The sequence below is a fragment of the Lasiodiplodia theobromae genome (genome assembly GCF_012971845.1).
Source record: "Lasiodiplodia theobromae strain AM2As chromosome Unknown scaffold_21, whole genome shotgun sequence".
Taxonomy (NCBI): domain Eukaryota; kingdom Fungi; phylum Ascomycota; class Dothideomycetes; order Botryosphaeriales; family Botryosphaeriaceae; genus Lasiodiplodia; species Lasiodiplodia theobromae.
In genome coordinates, this window is record NW_023336419.1 from 239,142 (window position 1) to 252,870 (window position 13,729).

General features: G+C 55.3%; 5 protein-coding genes across 5 annotated transcripts; 4 read left to right on the top strand and 1 right to left on the bottom strand.

The window, feature by feature from the left end:
* Positions 1–144: 144 nt before the first annotated feature.
* On the bottom strand, positions 145–1,620 carry LTHEOB_7110 (Candidapepsin-4 precursor protein; the record flags this gene model as incomplete). Its single annotated transcript, XM_035516441.1, has 2 exons — positions 145–1,491; positions 1,543–1,620. 2 exons carry the CDS (start codon positions 1,618–1,620, stop codon positions 145–147), a joined length of 1,425 nt encoding a protein of 474 aa, XP_035371557.1.
* A 1,150-nt stretch (positions 1,621–2,770) lies between these two features.
* On the top strand, positions 2,771–3,986 carry LTHEOB_7111 (Replication factor c subunit 4 protein; the record flags this gene model as incomplete). The annotated part of the gene is made up of 4 exons (XM_035516442.1): positions 2,771–2,859; positions 2,909–3,229; positions 3,278–3,700; positions 3,755–3,986. 4 exons carry the CDS (start codon positions 2,771–2,773, stop codon positions 3,984–3,986), a joined length of 1,065 nt encoding a protein of 354 aa, XP_035371558.1.
* A 1,239-nt stretch (positions 3,987–5,225) lies between these two features.
* Positions 5,226–6,983, top strand: LTHEOB_7112 (O-acetylhomoserine o-acetylserine sulfhydrylase; the record flags this gene model as incomplete). Its single annotated transcript, XM_035516443.1, has 7 exons — positions 5,226–5,275; positions 5,332–5,386; positions 5,441–5,524; positions 5,591–5,950; positions 6,025–6,593; positions 6,658–6,751; positions 6,816–6,983. 7 exons carry the CDS (start codon positions 5,226–5,228, stop codon positions 6,981–6,983), a joined length of 1,380 nt encoding a protein of 459 aa, XP_035371559.1.
* A 2,033-nt stretch (positions 6,984–9,016) lies between these two features.
* Positions 9,017–9,843, top strand: LTHEOB_7113 (Heterokaryon incompatibility protein; the record flags this gene model as incomplete). Its single annotated transcript, XM_035516444.1, has 2 exons — positions 9,017–9,527; positions 9,737–9,843. The coding sequence occupies 2 exons, from the start codon at positions 9,017–9,019 to the stop codon at positions 9,841–9,843; spliced, it is 618 nt and encodes a 205-aa protein (XP_035371560.1).
* A 1,264-nt stretch (positions 9,844–11,107) lies between these two features.
* LTHEOB_7114 (AMP-binding enzyme) lies at positions 11,108–13,439 on the top strand (the record flags this gene model as incomplete). The annotated part of the gene is made up of 5 exons (XM_035516445.1): positions 11,108–11,275; positions 11,337–11,370; positions 11,427–11,648; positions 11,703–13,284; positions 13,340–13,439. 5 exons carry the CDS (start codon positions 11,108–11,110, stop codon positions 13,437–13,439), a joined length of 2,106 nt encoding a protein of 701 aa, XP_035371561.1.
* Positions 13,440–13,729: the final 290 nt, after the last annotated feature.

Consider the following 13,729-nt stretch of genomic DNA (forward strand, 5'->3'; position numbering starts at 1 on the left):
AAACTCCCGCCAAAGTTAACTCCAAAACCTAATGCAACAGCTAAAAGATGAAACGCTCATGATGCCCCATACGGTCGTGACGCAAAAGCAAAAGCGGGCCGGGATCGCATGAAGATCACCGTGCCCCAATGAAGATTGGCGGGACTACAGCGCAAACAGAAGACCCGCGGCAGCCGCGGCGGCGACGGGAGCTATTGGCATGGCGGTCTTCATCGGCATGGCAGCGTTGCCGGAGACACCCAAGCCGTCATTCCTCGCGCCTCCCGTCGCAGCCACAAGGGCCGACACGGCATTGGCGACGCCAGTCGCATCGGGCACGGAATCGGTGCCAGTGGTGATCTCCTTGATGTTGGAGTCCGTAGCGTTGTAGTTGGTCTGGGCAAGCGAGATCTCGTTGTTGGCAAGGTCATAGACGACGTAAGCGGACCGCAGGAAGGTGTCACCAAGCACGGCAGTCGAGTCTCCGGCTGGGCTGATGCCAAGGATGCAGACGGCTTGGCCACGTGAATAACCGGCCAAGAGGACCAGCTCGTTCATCGGGACGCTAATTGTCGGGGAACTGAAGGTGAACTCCAGCGTGTCGTCGCTATCCGCTGAGTCGCAGTCGATGAAAGCGGCGCCCTCGCTGCTGTCGTAAACGGCGTTGAAATCCGAGTAAATGCTGCTGACGATGGAATCCGGCAGATAGGTGAGACTGCTGCCCGTGTCGAGGAGCACAGGAACGGCATCGCTGCTGCTGTTGGCGCTCAAGTAGGTGCCGCTCTCGCCATTAGCGCCAATGCCAGTCAGCGCAATGATGAGTTCCCTGTATTGGTTGCCCTCCTTGAGGATGGGAAGGGTCGCGAGAGTGCCATGATACTTTTCGGTGTCCACGCCGCCGAAAAGAATGTTTCCTCTGCTCGCATCCAGATCGTTCAGCCACAGGCTGTAAGCGTTGGACTCGATAAGTCCCTTGTCCACCATAAGCTGGGGCAGGTTGGAATAGGCATCGAGACCTGCTCGATTGACGGCGACTTCGTTCGAAGTATAGCCGATGCCCAAAACACCCTCTGATGAGGTCGATGTGTAGCCAATGCCAAATTGCAGCTCGGTGATGTTGGTACCACCGAAGCTGAACGTGTCTTTGACATAATCGCCGGACGCACCAGAGCCGTCAACGTAGGAAATGTTAAACACGCTGTTTACATATTCGTATGTCGACGAGTCGTTTGCGCTGTAGGTGCCAGCGCTTGAGCAGTCGTTTCTGGAGGAGGAACAGAGGCTGGATTCATCGGTATTCACCCAGAGATCGCTCGAGCCGGTGTCCAAGTGGAGACGGAGTGATTGTGCGGGTGTTCCAATGGTAGCATTCAGGAAGTAGAGCGTTTCCAAATTGTCAAGAGTAGCCTGTAGGCTGTCCCGCTTTCTTCTTCTCCTCGCTTGGTCGCGTGCAATGGGATTTATGACTTCTCTCCTCTGGATTTCGGCGCCGACAACTTTAGGTTCGGAGTTCTAAACTCAAAGTTAGGGGATGGATGCTGTGGCAAGGAGGTAGCGACATACTGATCTCGGGGCCAATTGGAGGCCGTCGGTTAAGGATATTAACGCCGCAGCGAGCGTCAGTGCGGCAGTACACCTCATGATTCCGATTGAACGAGAGGTTGGCGAGATGTACAAAACAGGAATGCAGAGCAAGGCAGGATGCCGTCCGGGATATAACTTTTCAAGAAGGCAAGAGGCACTCGGGTAGTGGGCCGCGCAGAGCCTGCGACGGCTGTGCGATCAGGGATTATTATGAGCCCCGGCGGCGTGTACGTACGACGTACGGTGATGACGACGACTCTCCAGAAGTAGTGTGGCGGTGGTCGGCAACGACGGACCAAGCTTACCTCACGCGCCACCGGCGAAAAAGACGATCAACAGAAAGGGAAGACGAGGCTGGCACTGGTGCGCAGACAGCGCGGGGCCGTCCTGAGAAATACGTGCAATTGCAACGGGCGGTTTCGACAGCTGACGGCTAAGCATTGCTTGGCCGACGCGATCAGCCAGGCTGTGCAGGGCATTATTGCTCAATACGCTGACCATGTCAGGATCAGAGCGGCTCTGGGGGCCGGGAGGCTGTTGGTAAGCGCCGTGTTGGAGAATGATAGGATGCAAGGCGAGCACCCGCAACCCACAGCATCTGCGACAGGAACAGCCGCGATGCGCCGGAAGCCGCTGTGCCCGAGATCTGCCATGCCCCGAGCCGCGCTCAGCACCTGGGCGCTGTTGGCCAAGGTGCTCGTCAGGCCATACATATTGGATTGCGTGCTGCCAGCTGGCCAGCTGCCGCCGCTGCGCCGTACCGCATGGGGCGCCAAGCTGAGACTTCGCTGAGGGCGGGTGTGACGCGTAAGGCTGCGGTCGTGTGGCCCGAGACGCGGCTGTCTCCGGCGCTCCGTCGGCTTTTGGCAGATTTGGCGAGGGCGCTGGGGAACCAGAGGCGCGAGCGCATCAGGGCGGCTCGAGGAATTGGGAGTGCGACAGCAGCCGTCCAGGCCCCGGGCCCTGCATGACAGGAGGGATGTTGTGGTGCGGGGAGTGTGTGAGAGCACTAATGAGGCTGACGGAGATCGAAGCGCCCGGTCTGTGGCGAGCCGAAGCCTGGAAGGGCTGAGCCCTGACCCTGGAGCCTGGCAGGGCACGGGCCACCGTTTTCCAGGCGCGTTCGAGCACGCGTCTACGCGACTGCGCGATATCGTCAAGCCCAGCATTGCGCAAGCCCACCACGACAACGGTATCGCTCGCCACCATGGTGACAGCCGAATCTTCCAGCGTTGCCGCTCGCAACGGCCTGAAGGCACAGCCAAGCGGCGCAGCCGCCGGCTACGAGCTGCCATGGTCCGCTCCTGCGCTCCACCCCGCCGCTTCCCACACTGATTGCATACAGGGTTGAGAAGTACCGTCCCGTGTTCTTGGACGACATCGTTGGCAACACTGAGACAATCGAGCGCCTCAAAATCATTGCCAAGGATGGCAACATGCCGCATGTTATCATCTCGGGCATGCCCGGTATTGGAAAGACGACGTCGATATTGTGCCTGGCTCGCCAGCTGCTCGGAGATGCGTACAAGGAAGCGGTCTTGGAGCTCAACGCCAGTGACGAGCGTGGCATCGATGTGGTGAGGAACCGTATCAAGGGTTTCGCGCAGAAGAAAGTCACGCTGCCGGCAGGCCGCCAGAAGATTGTCATCCTGGATGAGGCAGACAGGTACGTCACGCTAAATTGCCATCTCGTACGATGCTGACCGGGCAACAGCATGACGTCCGGTGCGCAACAGGCCCTACGACGAACTATGGAAATCTATTCCTCGACGACCCGGTTTGCGTTCGCCTGCAACCAATCGAATAAGATCATCGAACCGCTTCAGTCCCGCTGCGCCATCTTGCGCTATTCCCGATTGACCGACGCGCAGCTGGTCAAGCGACTGATGCTGATATGTGACGCGGAGAAGGTCGAATACTCCGAAGACGGCCTTGCAGCTCTTGTGTTCTCGGCCGAGGGAGATATGCGTCAGGCAATCAACAACTTGCAGAGCACACACGCAGGTTTCGGATTCGTCAACGGTGACAATGTCTTCAAGGTCGTTGACAGTCCGCATCCCATCAAGGTTCAAGCAATGATCAAGGCTTGCCACGAGCAGAAGGTTGATGTAGCTCTCGATACACTCCGTGAACTTTGGTACGTTCCGTCTCCGTTACTTCCACGTGCCAGTATCGCTGACGTCTGATGCAGGGACCTCGGTTACTCTTGTCACGACATCATCAGCACTATGTTCAAGGTCACCAAAACGATTCCTACCCTGTCTGAGCACGCGAAGCTCGAGTTCATCAAAGAAATCGGCTTCACACATATGCGCATTCTCGAAGGCGTGCAAACTTTCCTGCAGCTGTCCGGATGCGTTGCACGTTTGTGCAAAATCAACATGAAGCCCAGCCTATTTGTCATTCCCAAGTCTCAGTCGTAAAGGTCGGCTTGATTTCGTTTCAAAAAGCGGTTTTGCATCTTAGGTGGCGTTATGGAAAGGAACATGGTCTACAGGTCCGGCATAAGTTCGCAGATGGTATTGGGGTCTAAAAATATCGACCAACAAGGGCGCCCGGATTTTCAAGGAATCATCTATAAATGGTGATACAGGCCTCGGTGCTGGATCAATGACGGGAGCTTTAGTCAGACAGTGAGCTCGGACGCAATCCGACTGGCTAGTCACATCATACGACAAAACTATTGACGGTAGGACCAATTACCCTCATGAACTGTCGTGCTTGTCATACAAATGGAAGCATGCGACGGATAGCGGGATAATTACCCCGTGGAGTTTAGAAGTTAATGCGACACGAGATAAAAGACGAACGAGGGACACAAGCATTCGAAGCAAACATCAAACGCAACTCTTTAGACTTTCATGTTTGTGTAGTTGCTCCAACCGCTCTGGATTCCAAATCTCATACTTCACGCTGTTGTATGCATTTTCCCTTGAAACGTCTCACGACTAGCCTGGCAGCGTCAATGCGCGTTGATTACTGCTTAGGTTCAGCAAGCTTGTCATTGGTCCACTCGCTTCGGCGATCTCATGTAGGTACTGAGGCAGCGCTCCTTAATTTAGAATCGTGGATCAATGGGACCTAGTAGTTAAGTAACGGCATTTCCACATGGCAGGAGACGGAGCCACGCGTACGCAACATGACCTCACAATGGTGGGGAGGAAGACTGTTCCTGGCGCCAGCTGCGCGGTCCGCGGGAAAGGATCTTTTCTATCGATAAGGATTACCCCGCAGCGCACCGACAATTTCCAGCAGCATTCGCGCACCCCCAGCGCGTCCAAACAACGCCGATCGACAGGCTCATATATTGACTTTCTTGCGCAAAACACATGACAATAGCCATTTGTAGTTGAGATCCCCCACGACCACACCTATCTGAGCATGGGCGTTTCTGCGATCCAGAGGGTCGCACGAATTGGGGCGGGACAAGTGATGCTCACGCGTTAAGAGCAATGGCGTGCTTGACGCCATCCCAAGTCCCCGCAAAGACAGTCATCCCAGCGACCGATTTCGGGACTCAAATATTCCAGCTCCTTCCCGCTCTCTTTCGTTTCTCTCCTCCTCTCCTTCAGTGCAGCTTCCACATTGTGACTTTCAGATACCCGGTCGTGTCATACGACCAGAGTAACGCCTGCAAATAACCCCAGATTGCGACCGGAAAAATGAGCGGCGAGCTTCCCCAGAGATTCGAGACCCTCCAGCTTCACGCTGGGTATGTGCTACTCAGCGCGATGGGCTTTCATGACTGTGCTGACAAGATACTCACAGCCAGGAGCCTGACTCGGCGACGCGGTCTCGCGCGACACCCATCTACGCGACCACTGTGGGTTCTCACGACTTCTTCTTGCGCAATGGCTTCAGAAACTGACCTCCGCAGTCTTACGTGTTCAATGACTCCGCACACGGCGCGAGGCTGTTCGGCCTCAAGGAGTTTGGCAATATCTACAGTCGCATTATGAACGTAAGCGATCCAGCCCCAGTGGAAGTTTTTGGCGGGCGCATAAGCTGAGCGGAGACTGCGTCATAGCCCACGGTCGATGTCTTTGAGAAGCGTATGGCAGCTCTCGAAAACGGTGTTGCCGCCGTTGCCGCCTCTTCAGGCCAGGCTGCTCAATTCCTGGCCATCGCAGCGCTCGCTGAGGCCGGAGACAACATCATCTCGACCTCGAACCTGTACGGCGGTACCTACAACCAATTCAAAGTTGCCTTCCCGCGCCTGGGAATCAACACGAAATTCGTCAATGGCGACAAGCCTGAGGACTTCAAGGACTTGATCGACGACAAGACCAAGGCCATCTATCTGGAAAGCATTGGAAACCCCAAGTATAACATCCCGGACTTTGAGGCTATCTGCAAGATTGCGCATGATGCCGGTGTGCCTGTTGTTGTATGTAATTTCTCAATTCCACTCAGGGCAGCTCGCAGCGACTCCAAGCGCTAACATTATTGGAAAACTTGCAGGTCGACAACACCTTCGGTGCTGGTGGCTTCTTCTGCCGCCCCATCGACCACGGCGCCGACATCGTTGTCCACTCCGCGACCAAGTGGATCGGCGGCCACGGCACCACCATCGGCGGCGTTGTCATTGACAGCGGCAAGTTCGACTGGGGCAAGAACGCGAAGCGCTTCCCAACCATGGTCGAGCCATCGCCAGGCTACCACGGCCTCAAGTTCTGGGAGACATTCGGCCCCATCACCTTCGCCATCCGCGTCCGCGTCGAGCTCCTCCGCGACATCGGCCCGGCCCTGAACCCCTTCGCCGCCCAGCAGCTCCTGCTCGGCCTCGAGACACTCTCCCTGCGCTGCGAGAGGCACGCCGAGAACGCCATCAAGCTCGCCAGGTGGCTCCAGAAGAACCCCAACGTTGCTTGGGTCTCGTATCCCGGCCTTGAGAGCCACCCCAGTCACGAGCTTGCCAAGAAGTACCTCCCCAGGGGCTTCGGTGGCGTCCTGTCTTTCGGTGTCAAGGGCGACGCTCAGGCTGGTAGCCAGGTTGTCGATAACTTGAAGCTCATCTCCAACCTTGCCAAGTGAGTTTCCGCAGATGCTTTAGCAATCCGTCCTGCTAGAAGATTACTAACGGTATATACACAGCGTCGGTGACTCAAAGTCTCTGGCCATCCATCCCTGGAGCACCACTCACGAGCAGCTCACCGACGAGGAGAAGATCAGCAGCGGTGTCACCGAGGTTAGTAATCATCCAATGGTCGGGTCAAAACAATAGGGCGGATTACTGATCTCTTCTTTTACAGGACCTCATCCGTATCTCCGTCGGCACCGAACATATTGACGACATTATTGCCGACTTCGAGCAGTCCTTCGCACAATCCTCGACCCACCCGGACGCTTCTGGTAATGCGGCGAACGCTGCCAAGACTGGTGACGTTGCGGTCGATGCCAAGTTGAGCGGTTCTACCTAGAGAGAATGTGGTGGAAAGACGGTCTAGAGAGGTTTGAAAAGAGAAGAAAGATGTCAGTCTTACTTATATATATCCTGTGGTTTCCTTCAAAATTATGGTTTAGCGAACTTCAAATGCGATTATATCCCTTTCGGAATGAGATACCGTCTCGGTCCTGTTTGAGGTCATTGGAGTGATTTGCCATTGTGTCTGAAAGACTGTTCTTAGCCGGGAACGGTGTGCTAGGGACTCCGGTTCGTTCTCTGCTGGTAGTTTTCAATGAAGCCGGTGCACCGCCCCTGTCCCTCCACCTAGAAATAGAACAGCAACACGGTTAGAAGTGCAAGGGAGATTCGTTTCCGGCTATAAAAACTGACTTCTCCCCTAGGCAGCAACCCAAGGATCTGGAGCCGTTGGGAAATGTCGATATTGCAGCTGGAACACTGTCCTGTTCCATTTACAACTAAGCGAGACTGCTTCGTATTGAAACAATGCTATGGGTGCGTAATATATGCACTGCAAAGGCGCTACTGCATGTCAGCACATAACCGCTATGTGACCTGCAGTATCGTGGGGCCTCCATGCCAAGACGTGAGCCAACACGAATATACCGGGGAAAGTGTGTGTGTGTCTGTTTCTATTTGAGCACCGTTTTAATAAAGTACCCCGGAACAACTTGCTGAACCATCATGACTCTGGCTTGGATGTGCTACTAGATGGAACAAGTTCCCATAGATATTGCATATTGGCTGATCTCATACACATTCAGTCCTCTTGCAAATGATTTTCGTGTGGGGGAGTCATGGTTGTTAGTCTCGTCCGCCGTGAGAGAGGTCGCCCTTGACCCTGGTAGCCTGGGGTCTTTTACTTGCCAGCAGACTTATCTTCGCTGAATTTTCCTATAGTTTATGTCCACTTTTTACTTGGAATACCACCATTTACCTCTCTCAATATTATTCAGGCTACTACCCTGGCTTCAGGCCACAGAATATGGTACCATGCAATATATATACAGCCTCGACAACAATGAACTCCACACATTTCAATTCGCCAGACTCAACGGCTTTGAGACATACGCGAAAACATTCTATAAGGAAGCCGTCCATTCATGGGCCAAAGGGGAAGTCGAGTATCAAAAGTTAATATACGACCAAGTTGATTGCAGTATATCGCTCCTCCAAAGTCGTTATCGCCCCTTGACTGGTGCCTGGGATATAAGACTGCTCGAACTTCACCCCGGGGCACTTGATGATCACCTGGCAGGGACTTTACATCACTGTTCCATTGAGTTTGAGTATGGAAATTTGGACAAGAAGAATTCAAACCTGTTAGTTCCTACCAAACATGTTTTGCATTCAGCAGATTTTACTAAGCCTATATAGTATACGGCGCTAAGTTATACTTGGGGAAGCTCCATTCTGAAAGGTAAAATAAGCTGTGGTGATCAAAGCTTAGCCATCACCAAGCCCTTGGAGACTGCATTACGCTACTTTCGTCAACTAAACTATTCTGTCGTCATTTGGATTGATCAGATCTGCATTAATCAAAACGACGAAGGAGAAAAGGCGCGACAAATACCACTCATGGGGAGGATTTATCGACATGCGTTCAATACCGTGGGCTGGCTCGGTGAAGCAGATGAAAGCGACCAAGCATTCGATCTCCTAAGAACCATTCGGACCAATTTGTCGCTTGTAGAAAGAACTCTCACGCCTGAGGACTTCGACACCTTTTCAATTCCCGGTCCATCCTCCGAGTGTTGGCAAGCGCTCTGGAGACTCCTCGCCCGGCCATACTTTAGGAGATTGTGGGTTATCCAAGAAAATGTCCTGTCCGATGACTTTTGGGAACTTTGTGGCACAAGATTGTTCAATGCAGACGAGTTCAAAACAGCTTGCGGTATTTTACAGCGGAGCGGCCTTAATAAGTTGGTGCGGTGCGACGGACATACCAACTCAAGAACGAGCGGCGGGGCCGAGGTGTTGGAGCAACTGAGATACGGGATAGCCGAAGTGTTCAGGGTTCGAAGAGGTCATTACCAGCTGTTTGAGGCCATGACTACCACTCGGTATTCTCGTGCGTTCGTACCTCACGATAAGGTTTACGGACTTCTAGGCATCTGTGGCCAAGACTGCGTCAAGATCGACTACTCGCAGAGCGCGGCGCATCTCTATCGCGATGTAACCCGCGAATACATGATGCGAGTGATCAACAACTTCCAACGCACCAAGTCAAAACACAATGACCAGGCAGATGCGTTGAATCGGCATTCGATATTCAGGTCGCTAGTCAGCGTCGACCACGATTCGGACCTTCTGGGCCTGCCGTCATGGGTGCCCGACTGGAGACAGCCTCGGCGAACTATTCCCTTGGGATACCTTCACTGCACCGCCTCCATCTACGCTGCAGCAAGTCAACTGAACCCGGAAATCGCATTCGACAGGATCAATCCGTCTATTCTCACCATCAAGGGGAAGATATTCGACCAGCTTGGTGGGCCAAGCCGCCGCTGCACCAACTCGCAGATCAGCTTCGAGAACCCGGCATTGATCAATACTGAACTTCGTGAGTGGATCGAGATTTCACGGGGATGCTATCCGTACCCTACCGGAGGCATGGTCTTCAGCGCCTTTTGTCAAACACTCGTTGCCGGCAAGGATGCGGACGGGACACAGCCATGTCCGGACAGTTTCGAGGAAGTGTTTAGTCTGATTCTGGACGAAACAACGGGGATGCAGCCGACATTTCCAGATCAAACGTATTCACAGCGACAGATGAAGCCAAAGGGAAGAGGGAAATTGGAGCTGGGGAATCTCCGAGTCAGAAGGCCAGCAAAAACGTTTCAAGAGCTTCGTACGGCGGTGAGTGCAGCCATGCATAACCGGCGTTTCGGGAAGACTGGAAAAGGCTATATCGGACTGTTCCCTGAACATTCCCGGGCCGGTGACCTTGTTTGTGTTCTGTTGGGAAGCCATGTACCGTTTGTCGTTCGGAGAAAGTGCCATAAGTATTTTCGCTTAGTCGGGGAGTGCTATGTACACGGCATTATGAATGGCGAGGCTTTGGATATAACCGAACTGGTGTGTTTGGCAATGGCTTTCGTATGAATGAATCACACCGTGGAAATATGGTCATGCTATGATTTATTCGGCACAGTTCTGAGCCTGTTTTGACCTTCCTGTAACCAGATTGCCTGAAGCGGCAAGGCCGGTGCATCCCCAGAAAATGGAGCAGCAGCGCGGGCAGATGTGCGGGGGAGCTTCGCTACCAGGCCATCAAAAGCGACCTCTCCCCCGCGTGGCTGTCAAATGGCTTCGGGGCTGTTGGCTCGTTTCAAAGTCCAAAGTCGACATGTGTCAACGCCAAGGACGAAGGGAGCGGAGGTTTTTCCATTTTGCATGTGAAGACATCACGTGCGGCGCGCAGGTTGATGCAAGGCGATCTGGATGGCGTGCATGTGGCTTACCCCGGAATTCCTGCCGGGCGTCTAGCGCCAGTTGCGCTGCTGGGGGGAGAGGTCAGCGGGCGTGTGTTTCTGAGCGAGGAGGCGCTGGGTTTTTCGGTCAGCCGGTCGCGCCCCCCTGCGCGAGGCGGTGGGCTCGTGAGCGGGGTGTCCGGCCGTTAGCAGCCCGCAGACGCTGCTGTTCTGGGGTGTGAGTTGCGTGCCGGAGATGGCGGCTCCTTAAAGACAGGTCGGTCGGCGGACGCGCCAGGTCCGTGCGCTACGGCCGACATTCTCGCAGCCCGTTCCGTTGCCCCAAGATGGGCAGATGCCGAGGCACATCCGCCGGCGATGCGCTGTATCAACCGCCGTCCGCCGCACCTCAGCTTTTGCTCCTCTGCTCTCCCCTGTGTGATCCCCTCTCCCCGGACGTGTGACGGCTCTTCTTTCCCGCATTTCCTTAGCTTTTAGATATAGAGCCATAGACCACACCTCTCGTCCTTTTAATTCCTGGCCCGCCTGACATCACTTTTCCGCTTGCATTTCTTGGCCCGCCTGCTCCGCCCTCCAGCCACGACGCGTGAGTTCCCTCAGCCCCTCCGGCCTTACCGACCAATTTGTACGCTCTCCGCCCGCTGACCAGCTGTGTTCCCCCAGATTCTAGCTCCTGCGCTCGCGTCTTGCCCCTCGTCACCACTCCGCCATGGCTCCCAAGTTGCTCGCAGTCCAGCGCGCAGCTGAATTGCAAGGACTGCCGCCGAACCGCCAGCCTCACAGCGTGCCCGTCCCCGGCACTGCCACTGAGAATAGGACAGGCACCTACAGACATTGGCGCTTCGTCGACCGGCCGCTGGAGACGCTGGACGAGACGGTGAGTCGGCCCATGTGGAGCGAACCCACTGATCACTCATCACTAACTTTTTTTCTTGTAGGTCCAAACGCTGCACGATGCATTCGAGCAGTCCGGTAAGCCCTTTGGAAAGTACGGCACCTGCTCGACAGCCACACTGACGTCTCCGCAGCGAACAACAACCCTGGAAGCCGCTGCCTTGGCCACCGTCCCTACGATCCTGTGACGAAAACGTACGGAGCATACGTGTGGGAAGACTACGCGACGGTTCAGACGAGGAGGAGGAACTTCGGTGCTGGTCTGGTCAAGCTGTTCGAGGAAGCTGGCGTGTCACCGGTGCGCGGTACGGGTATTGGCCTGTGGTGCCAGAACAGGCCGGAATGGCAGATAACCGGTACGTGATTGCTCTCGAGGGACCAGTATTCCGGCGCGACTGATGACGGTCCAGATCTGGCGGCAATGTCGCAGGGAATGTACACCGTCTCCATTTACGACACTCTGGGCCCGGACACCACCGAGTACATCATAAACCACGCGGAGCTGCCGTGCGTCGCGACCTCGCTCAACCATATTGCGTCTCTTCTGAAGCTCAAGCCCCGCCTGCCCACGTTGAAGGTGATCATCTGCTTGGATCCTCTTGACGCGGGCGAGAGACCGGGCGAGTCCAAGGGCGACCTTCTCAATGCGATTGCCGCTGATCTCGGAGTCCGTATTTTCTACCTGAGGGATGTCGAGGCGCTTGGAGAGCAGAACCCGCGCGCCTACAACCCTCCTACTCCGGATGACATCATCACCATCAATTACACCTCTGGAACGACTGGAAACCCCAAGGGTGTTGTCTTGACGCACAGGAATGCAATGGGAGCCACCAGTTCGTCCATGACCATCACGAACCAGACTGGTAATGATGTTATGTGCTCGTTCTTGCCTCTTGCCCACATTTTTGAGCGTGTTGGTGAGCATGCTGCGCTCTGGGGTGGTTGTGCCATCGGTTATTTCCACGGAAACATCCAGGAGCTGGTTGATGACTTGAAGCTTTTGCGGCCCACCGTCTTCAGTGGAGTTCCTCGCCTGTACAACCGTTTTGGCGGCGCCGTCAAGGCTGCAACTGTCCAGGCGCCTGGTGTCAGGGGAGCGCTGTCAAGGCATGTTGTGAGCACCAAATTGGCTGCGCTGCAGGGCCCCAACCCCACCACCCAGCACTTCTTCTATGACCGCATTTGGTCGAAGAAGGCTGCCGCAGCGCTTGGTTTGGACAGGACGAAGACCATGGTCACTGGCTCAGCACCAATTGATCCCTCGCTGCAGGATTTCCTGCGCGTTGTCTGTGCGAATGACTTCGTCCAAGGTTATGGCTTGACCGAGACCTACGCTGCTTCTGTTGCGCAGCTTTCCGGCGATCACTCTTCAGGAAACTGCGGTGCCGCCACCCCGTCTACCGAATTCTGCCTGGAATCCGTCCCGGATATGGAATACCTCGTCACGGACACGCCCAGGCCGCGCGGCGAGATCCTGTTGCGCGGTCCCACGCGTTTCCGCGAGTACTTCCGCAACCCGGAGGAGACGGCCAAGACGATCGACGAGGATGGGTGGTTCCACACGGGCGACATCGGCGAGATCGACGAGCTGGGCCGGCTCAAGATCATCGACCGCCGCAAGAACGTGCTCAAGCTGGCGCAGGGCGAGTACATCTCGCCCGAGCGCATCGAGAACGTCTACCTGGCCAGCTGCAACTGGCTGGCCACGGCCTACGTCCACGGCGACTCGCACCAGGCCTGCCTGGTCGGCCTGTTCGGCATCCAGCCCGACCAGTTCGCCACCTTCGCCGGAAAGGTCCTCGGCAAGAGCATCGGGCAGACAGACGTCGCGGCGCTCAAGGAGGCGGCCGAGAACCCGAAGGTGCGCGCCGCGGCGCTGAAGGAGCTGGACAAGGCGGGCAAGAAGGCCAAGTTCAACAGCTACGAGAAGGTCAAGGCGATCCGGCTGCTGATTGATCCGTTTACGATTGAGAACGAGCTTTTGACGCCGACGTAAGTGCTCCGATGGAGAAATGATGGATAATGGGTCGTGCTAATGATCGAACAGGCTCAAGCTCAAGCGTCCGCAGACGGCGAAGAAGTATCGCGACCTCATCGATGCGTGCTACGAGGAGGCTCTGGCGGAGCCTCCGAAGGCGAAGCTGTAAATTCGAGTCAGCCTTTTTCTCTTCGATGTTGGGGATTGTGTATCCTTTGATGGTGCTGGGTTTCCGGACGCCAGCCTTGCGCGTCGATTGATCTACTGGGCGTATACGTGTGATTCGATGAGCATATAGGGCTATCGTATTGGTCATATTAGTGGCCAATGCCCGATTGTACATGTTTCGAAATAGAGGCTAGGTGGGCGCGATGAGATGGGAGGCATCTCAAGTTTTAACGGCTAGCAAAGGACCCGGAAAGAAGGTCGGAGGGTAGAGGAAGGAACATGGGCATGAGC